This window comes from Choloepus didactylus, chromosome 4, assembly GCF_015220235.1.
Source record: "Choloepus didactylus isolate mChoDid1 chromosome 4, mChoDid1.pri, whole genome shotgun sequence".
Lineage (NCBI taxonomy): Eukaryota > Metazoa > Chordata > Mammalia > Pilosa > Megalonychidae > Choloepus > Choloepus didactylus.
Genome location: NC_051310.1, coordinates 160,575,281 through 160,600,139, shown reverse-complemented (window position 1 = coordinate 160,600,139; position 24,859 = coordinate 160,575,281). Strand labels below are relative to the sequence as shown.

Here is a 24,859-nt window from a genome sequence, read left to right as displayed (position 1 = left end):
TGGGATCAAAGTACCTGTAATGCTTTGTAAGATAGCTTAAATTACAGTTTTCTCCTCTACTAACAAGACTGTTACTTGTCTAATTGATAAATCAAATTGATTGCTGTTATTTCCCTATTTAGAAAAAGTTAGAAAGTAGTAGTTTAACAACTTGTACTTTTGTTTACATATGTTTTATATTGCAGGGTGCAAGTTTGAATTTTTTATATAGGAATTTTAAATATGAAGCAAATATAAAGATACAGTGAATAGAATTAGATTATTTAAGGCAACATGTTTAAACTTGCAAAAAACCTTACATTTAAAAACCGAAGCAGGCCAATTAATTTTAAATTACTGGTACTTAATTACTTAATCATATCATTAAGATTCTACAAAATATTTTTTTTCACCAGTCAGTAGTGCCAAAAATTAAATTCTAGCCTTAACTTTAGATTCCTGGTTACTAGCGTTCCTAGGATTCCTTGCAAATTTCAGAGGAAAAAAAAGGAATGATTTCTTTATATATATAAGTGCTTTATAGATACTTATTAATTTACTGGTAAATTTGAAAGTATATAATAGACAATTTTCAAAATGTATAAAACAAGTGAAAATAGATAACTTCATATATAGCACCCTTGCTATGGTTGCAGTAAAATGTAACTAAAGCTGACTGGTCTCAAATTCATGAACGTGGAACCCAAATAGACCCTTTATTCTGTCAATTGTAAGCCCCTTCACTTTCTTACTCTCTAGATGACTACTTCACAAGCTCTTCTCTCTTTTCAGTCTCTGTATTACTGGTCTGTTGGTGTGTAACACATTAACACGAACTTTGTGGCTTAAAACAATGAACATTTATTATGTCACAGTTTCTATGGGTCAGGAGTCCAAGCACAGCTTAGCGGAGTCATCTGCTGTAGGTTTCAGCAAGTCAGAATGAAGTTGTCAGCCATGTTACACTCTTATCTTCCTTGACTAGGGAAGACTGTGTTTCCAAGTTCATTCACATTGTTAACAGTATTCAGTTATTTGCAGCTATATAACTGAGGGCCTTGATTTCTTACAGGCTATTGGCTAGAGGTTGCCCTCAGGTTCTGGAGGCCACCCACAGTTCCCTGTCACCTACCCCTCTCCACAGGGAGTTCATAGCATGGCTATTTGCTTCTTCAAGGCTGGCAGGAGAATCCCTCTCCAGTGTTTGCTAGCATGATGCACTTATATATTGAAGCTAATCACTGTACTGACATCACACATCCTTTCCATAATAACATAACTTAATCACAGAGTGACATCTCTTCACCTTTGCCATAATCTGTTGGTTAGAAGCAAGTCACAGATCCTACCCACACTCAAGGGGAGGGGATTATACAGAAAATTACACCAGAAGGTAAAGATCTTGAGGGCCATTTTAGAATTTTCCCTACCACAACCCCCAGTATCTCTTCCTCAATCTTCACTCCCAACTGATGATCTTACCTCCTACTTCACTGAAAAAATTTAAGTGCAAACTCACACCAACACAGTTTATTCGTTGACAAACATTTGAACCCACATACTCCACCTTCTGATTTGTTATCATAGATAAACTTTCCATAAACCTGCTCCTATCTAAAACCAGTAATTTCAGATTTCATCCTTTTTTCTTTACTCAAGGACAGCCCATCAGCAATTCTACCTTCTGTCTTCTTTATCTATCAAGTCTGTGCTCTTTACTGAATCAATCTCATCAGCATCCAAATATCTGTTATTTTTCCCATCTGAAAAGCCAGAACAACAACAAAACTCACAAAATTATTATCTCTACTCTATTTTTCAATTTCTGTCCTTCTTTCTTATATCCACTCCAGTCAGATTTTTTCCCCCAGCATGCCACCAAAACTGTTTGTAAAGGATGTCAGTGATGACCACGTTGCTAATTCTCTATTCTCAGTCCACATGTTACTTGACCTATTAACAGTATTGGTCAAAATTTATCACTTCCACCTCTTTCTTCACTTGGACACTTCACAACCTTTGTTTCCTCCTACCTCATGCCTTGTTGCTTCTTCTTAAAATCCTTTGCTACTTACTCTCTTATCCTGACCAGTGATCAATAATTGGCTCTTATCTGCCAGTACTCTCATTCTCCTCATCCAAACTCTTGCCTTTTGTATGTTGACATCTGTACAGTTTGTATCTCCAATGAAAGGCTAGTTTATAATCAACTAATGAAGCTTAAGACTTGGGATCCCTCACTTGCACAAGCTTATGCGAAGACCTTGTAACTATTTTTATATTCATAATTCTAGTTCTGTTTCCCAAGGGTGTCTCCTAAAATTACATAAGCTTCAGACACCACATAACTTGGATCCACCTCTATCTCCAGGCCAGATCTCACAATGAAACACCAGATACCTACATCTAACTCCCTACTCAGCATCTCCACTTGCACATCTAATTGACATCTCAAATTCAACAAGTCTAAAAACTACTTCAAACCTGCTCCACCTTTGCTATGTCAGTTGAAGGCAGTTCCATACATCCAGTTGCTCGGATCAAAAATGTTGGATTCATTCTCATCTCTTTTCTTTGTTTCTTACACACCCCCACACTCAGTTCCTATATAAAATCATGTGGGCTCTACCTTTAAAATGTATATTGAATCAAACCACTTCTTCTTACTTCTCCTGCGACTCTAGTCCAAGTCAGGATTACTTCAATAACCTCCTTAGCATTTCTATACCTTTCTACCTTTCTCTCTTACAACCTAGTCTCAACTGAGCAGATTGAGTCATCCTTTGAAAATATAAGTCAAAATGTTTTATTCCTTTGCCTAAACCTATGATAGTTTCCAGTTTCACTCAGAGTAAAGGTCAACATCTCCAAAATTGCCTCCATTAACCTATAAGATTTTGCCACATTACCTCTTTCACTTAATTTCCTACCACTCATCTCCTTACTTACTCCACCCAGCCACATTTACTTGTTTGCTGTTCCTTACACACGTTAGGCATGCTCCTGCCTTGGTACTTAGTTTTTGCTTTCCCCTGCATGAAATTCTCTTAACTCATTCATCTACTGGCTAACACCTACATGGCCTTCAAGTCTTTGTTCAAAATTCATCTTCTCAATAAGGTCTACCTGCTCACCCTGTTTGACATTGCAACCTGGCCTCCCCCTTCCCCCAATACTCTTGTTCCCTTTATCTTGCAGATATTTTTTTTTTTTTACCTTTTTTTCTGTTGCCTCATAGAATACTATATAATTTTCTGATTGTCGTATTTTTTGTTTATTGTCTATCTCATGCTCCTAGAAAGTGAGCTGTGTGAGGTGACTAGGGATCATTTTCTGTTTTGTTCTCTGATGTATCTGAAGCAGATAATAGGTTCTCAATCAATATTTGATGAATTATTAGCATTAATTGGAAGAATAGACTTATAGTTTATATGTTTTAAAACTCATTTTTGTTCTTGGCAATCTTTTCTTCATGAAATTTTGCACAGAAGTTCTCTCTAAAAATAAAGAGATTAAGCTAGAGGGACAGAGCCTTCTTTGTTACACTTCTATTTTACTCCGTATAGTACTCAGAGCACCGTTTGAAAACCACAGTCAGGCTCTTGTCTCAAGTATTGTCACAGTTCCCCAACAACATATCAGAGTTAATTTTTGTTTCCTTCAGTGTATCTGTGTGAGTGTTGTGTGTTTGTGTGTGTGTGTGTGTGTGTGTGTCATATCAGGATAGTTTTCTTTAGAAATGGACTTAAGAAGGTGATATAAAAATATTAACATCCAAAATTCTTTTTAAATGAACTTATTGACCTTTTTATTCTCATTAGATTTTATATACTTTGCTTATAATTAGCATGAATCTTATGAAATTCTTGATACCTAAGTGTAATTTCTTATCGTTCAACCTAATGTATGTGTGTGTGTATATTTATTGCAATTCTCATCTTAGCCCCAATTTTTTTCTGATTGTATGAGAAAGAGTTTAATATTCATATGAAAAAAATAAATGCCTGGAATTACTATGAAAGGATTAATAAAAGAATCATCAAGAAAAAAATAATATTTGTGTGTGGCAATATGCTCCACCAGTATTAAAATTTGCTATAAAGCTATCATAATAAATACCATGTGATATTAATAAAAACATATAAAGTTGGTCAGTGGAACAAAATAAAGATTTCAGAAATAGATCCAATTATATATGGTAACTTAATGTATGATAAAGGAAGGTAGTGTAATTTGGGGATTAAGAGGATTGGGCTCTTTAAATCCATAATTCCTGACTTCAAATCAAATTTAATCTTTGACACTTCCTAAAAGAAAATAAGTTGAGATATCCACCTCATACAATATATAAAAATAAATGTCAACAAATTCAACTATTAAAACAATTTGATGAAATTACAGGAGGATTTTTAGTTGGAATCATTTAAGGACAATTTTCTTAAGGGAACTCAGAAAATAAATAGTTTGGCGATTTGAATGTATAAATATTTAATGTTTTTGGTCTAACAGACACCGCTTAATAAGCAAAAAATGGCAGTGACCTTGGAAAATATGTTAAACATCTATGACAGACAATGAATTAGTATCTCTACTATAAAAAGAACTCCTAGATTGACAAGAAAAAAAATGGATAAGGATTATGAAAAAGCAATTCACAAGGAGTGAAATGGAAATGCCCAGTAAACACTTAAAAGCTTGTTTAATTTCACCAGACATCAGTGAAATATGAATCAACATTGTAAGATTATACCTTTTCATGTGTTTATGTATAATACACATGTATCATATAGGTGAGAACTAATATATGTGTGTGCATATGTGTATGTCTGTGTTTGTAAATTAAAAGAGATGACAAATGTATAGGAAATTAACATTATCACATCCTGTTGGTGTAAGAAATGCTGCAATATTACATTTTTTAATCTATCCTGTAAAACTTAATGCACCAAAACATTAAGGGTTGCTATTCAATAAGTACAAGGATGTATATTGTGGCATTATTTATAGTGGTAAAAGTTGGGAAATAACCTGACCTGTAACATGAGAATGGTAGAATAAATTATGGTATACCAGAATATTATATGGTGAGGCTTTTAAAATTAATGAGTTAGTGGCACATAAATTGGCCTAAAGCAGTGCTCATAATATAAGTAAAGAAAGTTAAATTCCTAAGAAACGTATGGCTCTAAAAAGTTCCTGGTGTTCATGTATCACCAGGGTGCTGACAAGGAATATGAAATTATTAACTCTTTCTTTTTATACCACCTCTACTTTGTTTTTAAAAAAGTGAATTAGAAGAATGCAAAACACAATGGAAAAAATAATGACTTGAGTTGTACTATATGCAGTGTTTTTAAGGAAGATGAAGTGGAAATTTCCCAGAGGGGAAATTTTGGTTCTTTGACATTATATGTATTTTTGAGCGACCGGACTCCTTGGCTTCTTAGTCATGAGGTGCTTAGTGAGGAGTTTCAAAAAGAGTCACTAGAGAAAGCCTTCAGGCCTGGGAGAATTGCCAAAGGAAAAGACAATAGGAAGCATCTGGAAAGATTGTTTACTATCTTAAAATTATGCCAGGTTAAGTGATGTGTAATATTTGCAATATTTTCTTCATCTTTTATTAATATTGAATATATCAGAAGTTCTCAAACCTGACTTCACATCAAAATTACCTACTGAGATTCTTATTTAATACATCTAGGATGAGGGTAAGCATCCATATTTAGAGTTAGAAAAATGCTTCTTGAAGCCTCTTGAGATGTTTGAGAAATACTGTTTACTGTACTCTTGTCTTAGAGACTGATAATGCATCTTAGTTTATTTAACAATTTAATGATAATTGCTTTTCTAAGTGTACTGTATAACACTCAAAATTTATTTCAAGACTGTTTTTCATGAAATATCAAACTGAAGAACGCTAAATTAAAGGGAACTATTTGATTTGTATAAAAGTTAAAGGGTTGGCATTAGTTTTAGCATTGAGAATAGTAGGGGCTTACTAATTAATAAAATTTAAATCTATGGAGGTTTATTACACAAAGTGTGATTATCCTTTTAGATCGCATTAGTAGGTTTTTGGCTATTAGCGAAGATGGTTTTAGATTCTCTTAACTTGGAGATCTTTATATGAAAGTTATGTTAGTGTTTTTAAAGATTGCTTACTGATATTCTTGCCAAAACTTGTGGAGATGGGTTAAACAGTGCTTCCTAACTAAATTCATTCCATTACAAACTTCTAAATTTCTTAGTGTGCTATGCTGTGCACAGTGTGTTTTTCATACACAGTGATGGAACTTAGAAAGTTTCCCAGAGGAAAGTTAGGAATTACTGCTGAAAGCAGCACACCAGTAATATTTTCAGGTTAGTATTATAACACAATATGTAGTAAATACCAGGTTATGTTACCTTCCAAATTCCCTTTAAAGGGATGATTTCATGTAATGGGTGACATATTTATATTTATGCAAAAGTCTAGGACTTTTCAAGTTTTCAGATTGAGGAAAGTGGTATGCTTAGGAGAAAACAGTTAATGAAATAGTCACTCTGTAATGGTCCTTATTTTACATATATGAATCAGGCATTGGTAAAACAGCATAGAATACCTTATCCAATATAAATAGGCTGATTTGCATTGCTCTTCTCTCTTTCTGGACTGTCTTGTGGGCAAAGGTGGTCTGTCTGTTTCAGCAAGGTTCTTCCTGAAATCCTAGCTACAATAGGTCTTGTACACAGTAGATTCTCAAAACAGAACATTATTTTATGTAACCTAGGCACTTAATGCCTCTTTACTCGAGAACATGCACTTGTCTTCTTGCTATGCTAGTATGTTGATGCACAGTTAAAAAGAATTGTTAACATCTTTTAAATAAAGCCATGTAAAATGGAAAATACCTAAAAGTGGAAAATACCTAAAAGAAGAAAATCAGGTAATTATCATGTTTATTTTCAACATTTTTATTCTCTTTTAGAAATGCTTAGAAATTAGATAGGAATATTTTATCATAGTCTCTCAGATGAGTATTTTTCCCTGATTAGATGATTCTTTTATACTTGTTCACTATGGATTAAAAAATAATGAACAAGACTAATCATTAGTATACTTTGTTTTTCTGTCACAGATTTATAAGGGTAATCGACAGTGCTGGTTATTGATTTTTCTGATGTTTTTATCTTTGATGTAGGAATTTTCCAATAAGTCTTAAACTAGCTCTGTTTTTATTTTTTCTTCTGAACCTGATCCTTCATTTGGTTGGTGTTTTGGTTAGCTATTGTTTTTTTTCTTCAATTAGATGATGCAGTTTTTCACTTACAATTTAAAAATTTTTCTTGACAAAGGATATGTTTATTTCACTAGCTAACTTCAAATTGCTTTTAACTATATTATGGATGTTATAAAATTAATGTGTTTTTTCTGATTCATTAAATATTAAAAGTTAACTTTTAATTCATAAATGAGAAGAATTTAGTTTTGTTACTAATAATACAGTTTGTTAAATTGCAGACGTGCTTTTTTTTAAATTAAATTCAGTTTTATTGCGATATATTCACATATCATACAATCATCCATGGTGTACAATAAACTGTTCACGGTACCATCATATAGTTATGCATTCATCACCCCAATCTATTTTTGAACATTTTCCTTACATCAATCAGAATAAAAATAAAAAATAGATGTAAAAAAGAACAACCAAATCATCCCCCCATCCCACCCTATTTTTCATTTCATGTTTGTCCCCATTCTTCTACTCATCCATCCATACCCTGGATAAAGGGAGTGTGATCCACAAGGTTTTCACAATCACACCATCACCCCTTGTAAGCTACATTGTTATACAATCATCTTCAAGAGTCCAGACTACTGGGTTGGAGTTTGATAGTTTCAGGTATTTACTTCTAGCTATTCCAGTACATTAAAACCTAAGAGGTGTTATCTATATAGCGCATAAGAATGTCCACCAGAGTGACCTCTCGACTAATTTGAAAACTCTCAGCCACTGAAACTTTATTTCGTTTCATTTTCCATCCCCCTGTTGGTCAAGAAGATATTCTCAATCCCACGATGCTGGGTCCAGATTCATCCCCAGGAGTCATATCCTGCATTGCCAGGGAGATTTACACCCCTGGGAGTCAGGTGTCACGTAGGGGAAGGGCAGTGAGTTCACCTGCTGAGGTGGCTTAGTTAGAGAGAGAGAGGGGGCCACTTCTGAGCAACAAAGAGGTACTCAGGGGGAGACTCTTAGGCACAATTATATGCAAGTTTAGCCTCTCCTTTGCAGTAACGAGCTTCATAAGGGCAAGTCCCATGATAGAGGGGTCAGCATATCAAACCACCAGTCCTAATGTTTGTGACAACATCAGCATCAGTCCAGGTGAGGAAGTCGAACACTTCCCATTTTCCGCCAGCTCCTCAGGGGGTCCCTGCAAATATATTTTTATTCCCTGCCTAAATTACTTTGGGAGCAGACATGCTCTTTTAACCTTTGAATGTTAATATTTGTTTATCCCAATTATTAATGTAATAAGAATAATTTACAGTATTTTCATTTTCTTACAAGTCATTTATGATAGTAAATTATCAGCTCCCCATTCTTTATTAGTGAGATACTGAAATGCAGGCACCTACTACTTTTTTTAAAAATAAATAATGCTTTTAGAAAAATTGTGATGACATTAAAACGTAAGATATGTTGAATTAACATGAACAGTAAATTTAAATTATCTGCAGGCAACTGTAATTTGATTTCAATAAGATATTAAGTCATGTCAAAAATAAAGCATGTCAGTATTTTTGGCTAATAGTAATATTTAGTTTTATGGCGTAAATGACTTAATCAAAAAATTTTGAATTGTGAAAAGAAAATAAAAAGTTAGCCCAGAATTCTGAAAGTTTTCTTTATAATTAATTACTTACTTACATAAGTTTAGAGATAGGTTTTCAAACATAGGTGAGATATTTACTTCCAATAATATCTTATTTAATTAGTTAGGTTATATCATATAGTATTAAATCAATGCGTGAACATATTCAAAGTTTTGAAAAGCTAAATACCTTTATATTCTAATATAAAATGTGGTCTTAAACAGGCATTTGGCTTAATTACATAATTCTGATTTGATATTTTTGTTTCTTTAAATTTTAAAAGTATTTTCTAAATCTGGTTTTCAAAATCTGTTTTTCAGTTTTTCATCAATTCATTATTTTTACATACATTCAAATTTTTACTAATCGTTATGCCACTAGACTGTAGAGATCTTGTCCGTTTTATTTACCTCAGAAGCCCCCACATCTGGAATAGTACCTGTCACATAGTAGGCACTCAGTAAATAATTGTGCAATGAATACCAGAAATGTGCCAAGTTTATTTTAAGGAGATTGTTTATTTTTGTAGGATTTACTCAGCAGCCTAATTTTGGCATAATTTTTCCCTTTTGTTACATTGTATGAAAAAATTAAAACGAGATAAAAGCTTATCTGGTAAGAGAAAAAAATCTCATCTGAAATCCAATCTCTATTATTTGCTTTTTTCAGCTTTATATACACATTCACAGATTTTTTTTTAATTTTCATTGGTATTTTCCATGTTACTATATGATTTTCCTATAGTGTCTGCATACTTCCTTTTTACATGGTGTTTTCCATGTTTAGGATTTTTTCCCAGAAGAATTTTCGTAGAGGAAAACTACTATGTTAATGAGCATGCTCATTTCATGACTTGATGCATGCTACAATATGATTTAGAAAAGGAAATATATCATGCCACAAATACCTAAAAACATAAAGAGATTAGTAGTTTTACCACTCCTTCATTTATATTTGGTTTGCTTTTTTAAAAAGAAATGATTAACTTAATGCTCTACTCTGAGTATCTTGGATTGTTTTCAGAAGTTGAACATTTTCTTTTCTCATATAATTCTTTACGGTTTATTATTTTATGAATTGTTTGTTTACTTCCCCCTAGATTACTTCAATCATTTCTAAGACTTTAAATGCCATCTCTGTATTACCTCCCAAATTTCCCAAGGCTCCTGCTGTGATCTGCAGACTCATAGCCAACCACCTACTTCATTCACATCTTCAGTTGATGTCTATAGCATTATAGCCTAACATGTCCAAAATAGAATTCTTGATTCCTTTAAATCTCATGTTTCACACTTTTCTGCCATCTTCTTCAGTAACCATAGCTCCTGCTTCTTGGCCTTCCCCATTACAATCAGTTACACCCATTCCTGCATCTATTTAATCTAATAGTAATTCTTTCCTACCTCCAAGTAATTTTTGAATCTGTTTACTTGCCCACTTTCCAATGACACAGCCCTAGTCCAAATAGTCCTCTTAAAAGGACTATCACTGCCCAACAGAAATCTTTCTGTGAGGACTATTACTAACTAGCAGAGATAGTTCTGCTTCTATTCTTGCCTCCCTAAATTCCATTCTCAAGGTTTTCAGAAATCTGGGTTCAAATGTTCATATGATATCACTCCCTGTTTTAAAACTCTTGCATATTTTCCCATTACTCTATTATCCTTAAAATAAAATCCACACTCCCTACTCTGGCCTACAAGGCCTACATGATTTTGTTCCTGTCTTCCTCTATAATCTCACTCTGTGACTTTTTCTCTCTTGGTCTACTATGTCTCACACATAATCCCTTTTAACAGGTCCTAGATCTCAGCATGAAATTCCCTATCTCAGGGCCTTTGTATTTGCACTATGACTGAGACCACACTACTCCTGGCTTTTCACATGGCTGGCCCTTCCCATTTTCAGACTCAACTCAATATCAGCTACTCAGAGAACTGCCAACCTCATCAAAAATAATCACATTCCCCCCAGTTATTTTCTGTTACAGAATCCTTTTTATTTAATTCATGATGCTTATTATAAGCATGATTCATTTTGTGTGTATTTGTTTACTATATTATTGTATGTTGCTAATAATATAATAAGTGTATATCCTTGAAGGCAGGCGTCATAGCTTTCGTTATCATTCAGTGCAGCGCCTGGCACTTATGCAATGAATGTTCATTGCCCTTCTATATATTGGGATTGAATGCTTTCCTCATCTATTAATATGAGCTTTTTATATAACACAGGTTTATATTTTTTTTTTACATTTTATTTTGAAATAAATGCAAAGTTATAGGAACAGTTGCAAAAACAATACAAATGCCATACACAGAACTCCAGCATTCCCTGACCTCCCCCCCCCGATACCCCGATCCACTAACTTTAACATGTTGTCAGACCGCTATTTCTTTCCCTCCCTCCCTCCCTCTCTCCCTGTCTATTGTCCAACATCCTTTGCTCTGTCTTCTGAACATATGAGAGCTAGCTGCACACATCCTTGAACAAACACTATAATTCACATATACAATTCCCATGTACAAGAACATTCTTTTATGCAATCCCATTAAGCTTACATTCTATATTTCCTTTTCCTTATGTCTCAACTGTGTCCCTTTGAGCCTCCTGTCCTCCATCCTCAGATCCCATCCAGGGTCATCCTTGGCATTCAATTGTTATCTGTTTAGACTTTTGTTTTTTTTCCCTCAATTGTGGAAACATATATACAGCCTAAATCCTCCCATTCCACCCCCTCCCTAGCATTCCATTAGTGGGATTAATCACATTTAGAATGTTGTAATGCTATCACCTTCCCACCATCCATTACTGGAAATTTCCCTTCACCTCAAACAGCAACCCGACACTCATTTCTTAACTCCCCATTGCCCCTTCCCCCATTTCTCTTAACCCATGCTCTACTTTTCATCTCTATGGTCATATTCTCTGGTAATTTCTTTGTGTTTACTGTGGGGCTTAAAATTAAATTCTTAAATCCATTAATAATCTTGTTTTTCTTTGATACAAACTTAATTTCAAAAGGACACATAAACTGTGTACCTATACTCCTCCATTCCCCCACCTTTATATAGTTCTTGTCAAAAATTACATATTTTACATTTAGTTCAAAACCACTGATTTGTCATTAGAGTTTGTGTATTTTATATCATGTAGGAAGTAAATAGTGGAGTTACAATTCAAAAATTATTGAGTTCTATTTGTATTCCATTGTGGTCAGAGATTGTGCTTTGAATATGTTCAATTTTTTTTTTTTTTTTTTAATCTATTGAGGCTTGTTTTATGTCCCAGCATGTGGTCCATTCTGGAGAAAGATCCGTGATCACTAGAGAAAAATGGGTGTCCTGGTGATTTGGGATGTAAGGGTCTATATATGTCTGTTAAAATTCTCTATATTTCTTTCTCCTTTCTTTGTTTCTGTTGGTAGGGCTCCCTTTAGTATCTGAAGTAGGGCAGGTCTTTTATTAGCATAATTTCTCAGCATTTGTTTGTCTGTGAAAATTTTAAGCTCTCTCTCAAATTTGAAGGAGAGTTTTGCTGGATAAAGTATTCTTGTTTGGAAATTTTTCTCTCTCAGAATTTTAAATATGTCATGCCACTGCCTTCTCGCCTCCGTGGTGGCCGCTGAGTAGTCACAACTTAGTCTTATGTTGTTTCCTTTGCATGTAGTGAATTGCTTTTCTCTTGCTGCTTTCAGAACTTGCTCCTTCTCTTCAGTATTTGAGAGTCTGATCAGAATATGTCTTGGAGTGGGTTTATTTGGATTTATTCTATTTGGAGTTCACTGGGCATTTATGCTTTGTGTATTTATATTGTGTAGAAGGTTTGGGAAGTTTTCCCCAACAATTTCTTTGAATACTCTTTCTAGATCTTTACCCTTCTCTTCCCCTTCTGAGACACCAATAAGTCTTAAATTTGGACATTTTATTTTATCTATATATCCCTGAGATCCTTTTCGATTTTTTCAATTTTTTTCCCCATTCTTTCTTTTTTCTTTCATTTTCTGTTTTGTGAACCTCTAGGACACTGAGTCATTATTCAACTTCCTCTAATCTTGTATTATGAGTATCCAGAGTCTTTTTAATTTGGCTAACAATTTCTTTTATTTCCAGAAAATCTTCTATTTTTTATTTAAACTTGCAATTTCTTCTTTATTCTCTTCTGGGAGCTTCTTTATGTCCCTTTTATCCTGTTCCATGGGCTTCTTCATGTCTTTTATATCCTGTGCCATTTTTTCATTCTTCAATTGTAATTGTTGGATTAATTGTGCCAAGTACTGTGTCTCTTCTGATATTTTGATTTGGGTGTTTGGGATCAGGTTCTCCATATCATTTGGTTTTATTATATGCATTAAGATTTTCTGTTGTTTTTGGCCTCTTGGCATTTGCTTTGCTTGATAGGGTTATTTCAAGTTGTGAAAAAAAAAAAAATACCAATCTAATTTTTCAGAAATACAAGTTGGTGGCGCACACTTTCTCCAGCTAACCAGCAGATGACGTGTGCGAGTCACCTATACCCCTAAAGTCAGTTCTCCCCAACTCTGTCTCTGTGGTGTGTGGGGAAATGATTTTTGTGGGGTTCAGTTGGTGAATTCAGTTTGGGTTTGTTGTTGGATCTGTCCACCCTAAACGTGGTGCATGTGTCTGGGTGGTCAGGGAGGCAGGGCAGCTTTAATATTCAAACCTCTCAGGTGTTCCCAGAGATTCAAGGCCGCTGCAAGAGTCTAAGCCTTCATTTCAGTTCTGCCCCAGACCCTCTCTGTCGCTGACCCACAAACCACCGGCATTGACGTAGTGTCCCTGACCCACAAACCACCGGCATTGACGTAGCGTCCCTGGGTTTTCCAAGCGGGCTCCCCTTCTCAGCTGTGATCTTCCAGGACCTCTGCTGAGGGAAGGCTGTGCTACGTCACTAGTGCGTGTCATCCTTCAAAGGAATCCCCGGGCTGCCAGGCCGTGTAGGGGTGCCCTCGGCCTGATACAAAGATTAGCCTGTAATTCTTGCAGTTACTCTGGATTATTTGCTAGTTGTTTCTGGTTTTTTTTATTTAGTTGTTCCAGGGGGACTACTTAGCTTCCACTCCTCTCTGTGCCACCATCTTAGCAACACAGGTTTATATTTAATTTTTAAAATTTACTTTGTTAATTTAACAAGGAATTAATAATAGAATTCAATTTAATAGAGATTTTAAAAGAAAAATTTTTATGGCTCTTTAATAAAATGATACCAAAATAGAAGAATAGAGTATTGCATCTGGAAATTTATAATAACTGGCTCTTAAGATATATCAAGGATTATTTTAAAAGGATAATTATCTCCATTCTCCAAGAAAATAAATTTTGATTATACCTTACTTTTACTGACCATCTAACAAATACTAGAAAATAAATCCAGGTAGCAGGTTTTGTAGAATCTTTTCCTTGGAGATACTTTAAAATAGAGTAGACTGTCATTGTATATAGTCATATACTTGAATGCCTGAGGCCAATAGCAGCATGGTAAATAAGGTCAGTTTTATTTGTTTCATTGCCTTTGTAGTGAGTGACCACACAGAAAATGACAGAAAGGGTGGGAAAAGAAGATGTTTTCATCTATCAGTAAATGTTATCTCTGTAGAAATATTAGCTCCAATGTGCTAAATTTGAGTAATAAAACATGAGACTAGAACAACTATCTTTCAAGAACTTTCTAGAAATTCACTGTCTCCAGTATAGTGCTTATGTTGTGTAATACATAGCTGGAATTTTTTTATTAATATAGATTCAATCAATATAAGCAGACATATCATTTGGCACATAGTGAGCCCTCAAAACACATTTTTTATTGAAGCTTCATATAAGACATTTTTTATCTGTGCAAAGGGAAGAAGTGGTAGAAAAGATTCAAAATAACAATCACAATTGCTTTTAACCTGAATCCTGAGAAAGTTTGGTTACCAGACATATTATTCGAGCCCATTATAACAGAATTATGACTATAATACAGTCTAGTCATTGAAATACTCAGGATGTTTAACACTGATCTTAGAGTACACTAAGGTTTGTAAAGAGACTGTTTGGAATTAAAATTGATTGTGAATGATTAACGTTTACTATATTTCATACTGTAAGGACCAAACTTAAGAATTCTAAATGAGTACAGCTATCCTTCCTCTGCTCGTAACTATTGTTTTTTTCTACACTAGGGATGACAACTTTTCTTTCTCCCTTTGTGGTCTTTACATTCCCTGAATAGGATCAGATTATATTTAAAAATTGGTAACAAATATTATGCCTTTGAATAATCAAGAATTGACTATTTTGCTAGTCACCAAACTGCTCGCCTGCTGACACCCACGTGTACCCCCAGTCCCTCTTTCTCAGGTTGTTCTTCCTTCAGTCTCATTTCAGTACTCAATTCTATTCATCAGTTATCTCAGGCCAAAAACCTTAGAGTTGTCTTTGACTCCGTTCTCTTATACCCGACATCTAATTGATCCCAGCTGCTATCAGCAGTACCTTCAAAATATATCCAGAGACCACTTATCACCACTTTCACAGCTATCACCTTGGTACTAGTAACCAAGTAACATCTCTCAAGTTTACTCTACTGTTAACACAGCAGCCAGTGATCTTGTTAAAACATAAACAGAATCATGTCACTCCTTTTCCTAAAATCTTCTAATAGCTTTCCATCTCATTCCAAATAAAAGCTTGAGTCTTTACATTGGCCTTCATGGCCAGTCATGGTCTCTTTCTCTTACTGTGCCTTGCTGATTTTTGCTTTCAGGCCTGTAAACCTAGCTAGTGCTCCTGCTTTGTGGAGAGCATTTCTCCAAATATCCATATTGCTCTTTCCCTTTTGTCCTTCAGCTCTTTACCTGCGTCTTTCTCATTGAGGCCTTTCCAGTCACCCTAAAAAAAATTAAAGACTCCCACTATCAACACTACCTATCCCTCTTCCCTGATATATTTTTTTATTGCACTTATTCATATTCTCATATTTTACACATTTTACTTATCTTACTTATATTTCATCTTTGCCGCACTAAAATATAAGCTCCATAAGGATGAGAATTTCTGTCTGTTGCATCCAGTGTTATATAACCAGTGCCTAAAATAGTGTCAGAGTTAAAATAAGCTCTCAATAAGTACCTGTTGAAATGATGATTTAATGAATGACTATAAAATGTATAATAATCCTGGGGATTTTAAGTTTTAGTCAATTTGTAATTCTAGAAAATTATTAGAAAGCTGTTATATAAATAAACTGTAATTTCAACATGTGCAATACAGCATACCTTTTAATATAACCTAAAGTGTTGTGTTTTTGAATGTTATAAATAATTTTAATAGTAATTCATTCATATATATTCAGCTGTGATTCTTTTTATGAGCTATTTTCACTAGGATAATCATATAGAAGTTAACTGTAAATTTCTAAATTTATGACTTTTTTCTTTGTTTTACTAAGAAAATGCTTTGTTTTACTAAGCATGTTATTTTTAATGCAATTGGTGGAAAAATCCCTTTTATATTCATAGCTATGTTTGGCTATATTCATTACTAAAACTTTCGTGTTATGGCTGTTTTTCACTTTTTAAATTAATTTTTCAACCTTTAGAATAATAAATATTAAAAACCCCAAACTTTTTAAATATGTTTTTTCATTAATCAGAATTTAGAACTCTAAACATAGTTCTTGTTTTCTTATTACATATGCCCTGGAAGAGATGGACAAAGAAGAGAGGGTTTTAAAATATTAATAATAAAGGTTTCAAAGAGCTTTTTGATAACTTGGCACATGGGTGATGATGACAAATAGCCCTTCTTTTAATTTAACCTCAATTTAGTAAAATCTGGTTTAGTAAGCGTTTAGAAGACAATACCTTAAATTATTTTCATTTGTCAATAATAGTCTTCTCTGTAATGGTTTATCGTTTATGACCTATCATGGTCTCTTGCTAATTATTTGACCTCTATTATTGACTTTCTTTTTAGATGTAATTATATCAACAGAACAAAAATAGCTTGAGGTGATTCTCCTTTCTTCCTTCTTACCAAAAAGGAATATATTTTTTCTTATTCTAAGTGTATCCCTCTCTGTGATGGAGCATGATATATCTTTAAAATATGCAGCATTCACACACATGCACACACAACTTTGATGCTTCAAGGGGCAAGGTGAAATAATGTGTTAAGTAAAAATAAATAAATAAATAAGTTAAACTTCATTTGTCTTTAGAAGTTTTGTAGGGATTGCCCCTCATCTCTTCTTCCAAGGAAGCACAAAAGAGTGGTATAACGGCCTATCATTCTTTTTCAGATCCTAGCCCAAGAGGGGAAAATAAAGTGTGGCCCTTACAAGAAGACAGAAAATGAAAAATAACCCCCACCAAATTCTAAAGGCACTTAATCTTATATAGCAGTTATTTTGAGTTGAAAAAAAAATTGCAATTGCTTGAAGCAAAGCAGAGAGTGGGGTTAATTGCTCCATTTATTAATTGTGATTACGATTCAGTAGGCACTGTCATTTGAACCATCTTATTAATTGATCCAGGTGCTCACTTATTCAAGGCAACACTAATATATTTGTATTTTAGACCTTTAGGACCAATCTGACTATATTTGTTGTAGCCAAAGAAGCCTAGAAACAAGTTTAATGAGTAAGAAACTACAAAATAATATGGGACAAACATAGTACATGGTATGAAAATTTAGGAAGAAGGCAGATAGTATTTAATTATTTAAATCTTGAATTTTTTCAATGACCATAAATCTGTGAATGTTATTGATTTTGGTAGTTTTCAGATAAAATTAAAGCATCTGTACATTTATCTTTTTGCACATTTCGCTGTGGTATAATTTTTGAATTCTATATTTTAGAGAGATCTTAATGCAAAGAAGGTTACTCTTGTTTTGAGAACCCAAAGCCATGTGTATCTATATAATGTATATTAATAAATTATATTGATATTATAATATCAGTCTGTGTGGCTGGACATAAAGGAATCTTTCAAATACTTTATTTTTCGTACAAATCTATTTTTTGTTTTTCTGGCTTTATTATCTTTTAACAGTTGCTTAATTATTCAACAAGGTTCAAATAGGAGACATATCAAATTTAATGGCAAGATACTGGCCTTCAGGAACATACAGTTTTCTAAGAGAGGTAAAACAAATATCTGTTAAACTATAGGCCAGAATAGGATAAATAACAATAAGAAATACAGGAAAGTACTTTGATACTTTTGGTTTTAGGGAATCAGGATTGAGTTTTCAAAGTATGTTGCATTTGAACTGCTCTTGGAAGGCATAGAAGATCTCAGGAGGCAAATATTTATGAATTTTGAGGGGAAGGACAGTGTGGGGACACAGGTAACATTCCATTCATTTGGAACAAGTGAATGAACAAAGGCAATGGCATAGAAAAACAATCATACAGAATATATTCAGGGACTGGCATGTAAAATTTGGATTCAGTATAGGATACTAGTTATGAGAGATGAAGTTGGGAAGACAATTGTGGACAAAGTATGGAGATTTTGAACGCCTATATAAGGACTCTAGATAATTCCATAAACAGTTTAATGGGAATCAAGGAAGAGTTTTGAATAGGGTTTTCTCATAACACTAAAATGAAAGCTCCTCACCCACAATCTTACCAAGTTGTCTGATTTTATACATGATGAAACTGAAGAGATTTGACAAAGGTCACCCAGCGAAAGTCTAGGTTCTTTCTATTATATCCCATTGTACTTTAGTTAGGATAAGCAGTAGAGAGAAAAAAAAATCAATGGTACATAAGATGTAGAGCTCTAGGGAACAAAAGAGAAGGTGCGTATGGCTCTTAGGTTTAAAACCTGGAGGGTGTAGTACAGGGTCTGAGGATTCAGGAAAGAAGACAACATAGTATTTTAAGATAGATAACAGACATTCCTACAAAAACTGTACTGCCTTTGATTTGGATATCAAGTGAGTAGACTAAACAGACTAATAGAGAGTTGGAAGAGTTGCTTTATAAATCTGTTTTGACCTTTACATTCATGTAACTTGTACTTATTTTATCAAATAAGTACATTTCAGAAAAGCATTTATGTGTATAAAATCTATGATCAAAATAAAAAAATAATCTATGATCAAAATTTACTCCGGACAGTGATTCATTATAGATTCCTCAAGATGACATAGGCATCTCAATTGAACACTATTAAGTGGTACCTGAGTACCCTAGGGTGTGATACATTAGGGAAAAAAAGGTGTTTATCCTGGTAGATAATGTAGGGTGTATTTTGGTAAAAGGTAAATGAAGTAATTCATTTGTCTCTCTTTACCAGACCTGTAACACCTTGACTAGGTGTTCCACTAGGAGCACTAGGAGATACAATAAGGTGGCGGTATTTCTTTTGGACAGGCAAATAATCCATGATGTAACAAGAATGTAGAAATATTTTTTAAAATACTGTATTATTCAGTTAAAAGTGATAAAGATCCAACTCAAAGTGGCTTAAATAAAAGGGAATCATATTGACTCTGTATTGGCTTTAGGCATGGCTAGATTCAGGTGCTCAAAATACTGTCAGGAATCTCTCTCTCTCGATTTCTTGAATCTTTTTATCTAGTTTAACTGTATTTTCCATCAGGCTCTCTTCTTCCCATGTGGTAGCAAGAAATCCACCAGCAATATCAAGCTTGTGTTGTACCACGTTAGGAATACAAATACCTCTCTTCCAACAGTTTCACCAGATACCTAGGCTGACTCTTATTGGACCATCCCATGTCATGTGCCCATCCCTAAATCAATAACTGCCAGGGGTGTCTTTTTTCCACTCCTAGAGGCAAGTGGAGTCAGCCTTATCTGAAGCACATGCACTAAGAATGAGAAAGGGTATTTGAAAAAGGAAAACTGGGGTTCTATTGCAAGAAGAAGGGAGATCAGATGCCAGCTGATTGAATGGGAGGTAGGAAGGAAGGAAGGGAAGGAAGGAGGACTAAGGGAGGGACAAGTATCCACTACAGATGGGAATTGTTTTATAAATGTAAGATCTAGTATATAATATGGCAGTCCTAAGTAAAATAATCCATATTATTTATTAATATATCTCAAATTTTAATGGAGCATGTTTTGCATTTATTTTAATGTATGGTTTTATGAAGTAATTCAATAATTTTCTTGGCATAATAATAAATATGACACCTACAGAAACTTACGTTCCTTTATAAGACCATAATGAGTTGGGGTTCTTATTTGAAAAAGGAATAAATTTGCTTGTCTTAATGTTTATTTTTAATCTGAAGCATATCAATATTGAAACCTATCTTTCGGTATTTTAAAACTCTCAATAGACTTCCCATACAGTTCCTTCTTTTATGGTTACAGCTAGAGAAAAAAATCACTTCCTTGCTGTTTTTTGTTTCTGAACAAGCAGTTGGTGCCAGGAAAATTAGTATAATTATATTGTTAATCTTATCTCTTGTTTATTTCATATTACCAATAAGTGTAAGTCTAGGAATAAGGATAATCCTACTAAGATTTTTTTACTTTATAAATAATACCATTTTTTAAGTAGATCATCACTCCTAAAGTGAGTTTAAGTTTGAAACAGGAACTCTTCAACACAGAAATAATGGAGACTGGATTTATGGGGATGTCTAATAATACATTTGTGTCAGTACAGTGACAGCAAAAAAAGTTAAAGACATTTGAGTAAATATGATTACTGTCTCTCAAAGATTTTATTGCCTACTCCTCCTTCCAGTTAGAACTTACTGCTTCATTCTGTGTACCTTTTATATACTTCTCTATCAGCACTTGTAAGACTTCACTGCATTGATAAATTTACAAATCTGTTTTCAAAAAGTAATCTGTAAGTTCCTTAAAGGCAGGAACCATGTCATATATATCCTTTATCCCCAGTTCCCAGTACAGGGTATGAGCCACTCAGTAAGCATTCCATGAAATATTGGATTGAGGATAGCAAATATAGATAACTTTGTATTGCTCTGAAGGGATAACAAATTTGTTACTTCCAAGAACATATCTGATTTAGTTGTATACATGTTATACCAGATAACTTTTATGCTGCTTAATATTGATTTGTTTCTTGTTCTCAATTCTTTAGAAATAAGAATATGTATATTTATGTAAGTCAGTGTGTTAACAGTCTTCACCAATGGAAATGAATTCATACATATATCTAAAAAATAAACAAATAGGCTATCTTATAATAATTCTCAACTCTCCTTTTCTTCTCCCTGCTCCCCAAGGGAGCTTGCCCACCATCTCCAAGCTTCCACGTTGATGTCTCACTTCTTGGCTCTAACTTGGCAAAATAGAAAGAGAACACATCTCTGTGTGATATTATGCAAAAGAATTAATTTTTCTTTTTGTCCTTTTTCAGAGGGTCTATTTCCTGTCTGTGCACATACCAGATTCATAAGTGTACAAATAGATATGAAATTTTTTAAAATTCTTCAGAGAAAAAAAAGATGTAAATCTAAGAGTTTTTTCATTTCCTTGTGTTAAAATAGATCTTGTGTGGCATTCCTTATGCAGGATGTTAAGTATTTATATTTATTAAATTTGATATTTAATAACTATGTACATTTATTTAAATTTTCTAAGGTCAGTAATCTTAATAGCCTATTATTATCTAAGTTTAGGAAATGCTGTATATTATAAATAAGATGCAGCCATTAATGTCTGCTCTGAAATCATAGCACAACTTTATTTAGTTATATGTGGATAAATGTCAGTCATGCCAAAACAAAATTTGCTGGACATATCTGTATTTGATTTTAAAACAATTATTGTGATGGATTTTTATATATGAAGAGAGATAATATGGTGTAATTCTTCAATTTGCAAAGATAATGGATTTTGAGGGAAGATGTTATAAAATTTATAAAAATTTCACATGCCATTTCTGAACCATGCATTATTTCAGAATTTTTAAATATTTATAAAAAGAAAAATGATTATGGGGAAAAGTAAAGACAAGCCAGGGTCCAATAATACAAGTACCATGCCTACACATTTGTAAGTTCTCTTGGAAAGAGAGAACTAGTCCTAGAGTTTAAAAAACAAAAAAGCTGGGTGCAATAAATATGAGACTGATGTGCAATACAGTAAAAATTAATATCACCTTACACATCTCATAGAATCTTAGGATGATTTCATAGCATATATGGTAAAATTATATATTTTATTGCCCTTTTTTCACAGTCTAAAGGATAGTTCCCAAAATTAACTTTTCATGTTATTCTGTTCCTGTGTTGTAATCATGCAGGAGATCATTACATTGATACCAACAATAGTGACACTAGAATTTAAAATAAATTTAAGAGCTGCTCTTTTGAAAATCTGTTGATCAGTATATTTTTTTTTCATAAAAATTAAGTTAAAACACTGCAGTTGTCAGGTTAGAAATGTTTTCAACAATATTTTATTAAAAAAAAAATTCTGATTTTGTAAAGAAATATTTATAAAATAAAGTCATATTTAAAATTCAAGTATTTAAATCTTTAAAAGTAAATTTTCTCAGTATTTCACGTACAGAGGATAAAATATGAGGATATTCTAATTCATCTGTTACAACCAGTGTGAAATGTAATCATGGTTTAACTTTCTAATTAAAACACTGCAGCAAACTTTAGCATTTTTGACAAATAATATTCTTGAAAAGTCTGAATTCAATTAAATTAACAAATGTTTAAAAAATTCTCAGTACATTTCTTGAAACTAATGCATTTTACCAGTGAATCTGAGGGATACATTTGACATTCCTAAGAAACGTATTTAGAAAATTTAGAAGTTTTTCAGTAAAATAAATGATTATATATAGAAATCAAAATGAAGCGATTCTACCATGACCGTAACTGTGTGGAAAGAAAATATGTTCTCTGAGTGTGTGTGTGTGTATATGTAATATATATAACTATATTTATGAGGTGACCTGATCTAGAATTTGCATTTAGGCTTTCACTGCTTGCTAACTTCAAGAGAAATATTGCCAAAAATACTTGGCTATGTTTCTTTAAAATACCCTTATCCAAATCTATGTTAAAATGTAGCATAGCAAAGATAGCTAATAAAATATTTCATATAATATCTCAACAAAATTCTTCCTTAAATTTCAACAAATTATTTTAGCCCACCCAGTTTAATGGTCTTGAGTAAGAAAAGCAGTTGCTTCTGTGCTCACTCAGTGATACAGCCATCACCATTCTTGATCCACACAATGAGTCATAAAGCAGTGCCATGTGTATCTTTGTGCTAGCAAAATATAATTTAAAATATTATTATCCATATTTAACTTTAGCAACATAGTAAATACCACACTGATTTTATGTTTCTTGAAATAGTATTTGCTTGTGATTAAATAAATCAAAATATGCTGATGTTCGTTTCTGGACTTGCAATACAAATGTAGCTAAAATGCCTATACTTCAAATGGTCACACTGAATTGTTGTAAGTATTCATGTGACTCCTGTAATTTGTCAGTATACTCTAAGTAATATGGTGGCAAACTCTATTTTAAAATGTAACTATTATGATCACTATCAAAAAGAGAATTATCTACCTAATCAGAAGTGTTTTTAAAAAATTCAGGTAGAACCTCTAGGTAATATCTTTCTCAAATAGCCTCACCCTACCCAAAAAATCACTGAAAAATTTAAAATTAGTAATTATTTAGAAATTATTTATGTTTATATTTTGTGTGTCAGTTTAGTTGAATAACAAAAAAATAGTATTACTAATAATTTTATTAATCTCCATCTCAAAGCATTGGTCATGAAGCAAGTAAGGTATTAATACAAAATAGTAGGGAATACAGAACATGAAATTAATGTTTTGAAGAGATTCATGCTAGAATTTTCCTACTTGGACCTCTACCAACTCTGCTTTATAATCCTGTACCCTTTGTTTTTACATATGTTTTAGGGCAAAGAATTTTCTTAAAGCTACAATAGGTGAAGAATCATCAACTGCATTGTGATTTTGGAACTATATAAATATGTTACCGTTGATGTATAATTATGATTCCCTTTTTTAACATGCTAATTTTGATCACTTTCTACTGCAAAATACACAGACTCAAGGAAAAATTTTGTTTAATCATTTTAACCTGAAAAATTGCTTTTTACCTTTGAAAATTCTAACTTACAAAATATGATAAAAGTCATGTTAAAATTGTGATATTTATGTCTTTCATAAGTTATGTTTAAACTAATTTTCAAATTATTATTTTGCTTTTCGTAGAATAGCAAAGTAATATAATGTATGTGCACAAAACAGAAGTATTATTTATACGTATTTTTTTTAATTACAGGTAAAGATTATAGTTCCCAACAGCACAGCAGGTCTGATAATAGGGAAGGGAGGTGCTACTGTGAAGGCTATAATGGAGCAGTCAGGGGCTTGGGTGCAGCTTTCCCAGAAACCTGATGGGATCAACTTGCAAGAGAGGGTTGTCACTGTGAGTGGAGAACCTGAACAAAACCGAAAAGCTGTTGAACTTATCATCCAGAAGATACAAGAGGATCCACAGAGTGGCAGCTGTCTCAATATCAGTTATGCCAATGTTACAGGTCCAGTGGCAAATTCTAATCCAACCGGATCTCCTTATGCAAACACTGCTGAAGTGTTACCAACTGCTGCAGCTGCCGCAGGGCTATTAGGACATGCTAACCTTGCTGGCGTTGCAGCCTTTCCAGCAGTTTTATCTGGCTTCACAGGCAATGACCTGGTGGCCATCACCTCTGCACTTAATACATTAGCCAGCTATGGATATAATCTCAACACATTAGGTTTAGGCCTCAGTCAAGCAGCAGCAACAGGGGCTTTGGCTGCAGCAGCTGCCAGTGCCAACCCAGCAGCAGCAGCAGCCAATTTGTTGGCCACCTATGCCAGTGAAGCCTCAGCCAGTGGCAGCACAGCTGGTGGTACGGCGGGGACATTTGCATTAGGTAGCCTGGCTGCTGCTACTGCTGCAACCAATGGATATTTTGGAGCTGCTTCTCCCCTAGCTGCCAGTG

The 24,859-nt window shown here is 33.6% G+C and overlaps 1 protein-coding gene across 3 annotated transcripts in view; it reads left to right on the top strand.

The window, feature by feature from the left end:
• The window catches only part of NOVA1 (NOVA alternative splicing regulator 1), a 147,809-nt gene that overhangs the window by 117,840 nt on the left and 5,110 nt on the right, over nucleotides 1–24,859 (top strand). For all 3 annotated transcript variants that reach the window (XM_037834713.1, XM_037834712.1, XM_037834715.1), the window contains one exon: nucleotides 24,154–24,859. This exon is cut by the window's right edge and continues 5,110 nt beyond it. In XM_037834713.1, coding sequence (XP_037690641.1) covers nucleotides 24,154–24,859 — 706 coding nt within the window. The remainder of the gene's footprint in view (nucleotides 1–24,153) is intronic.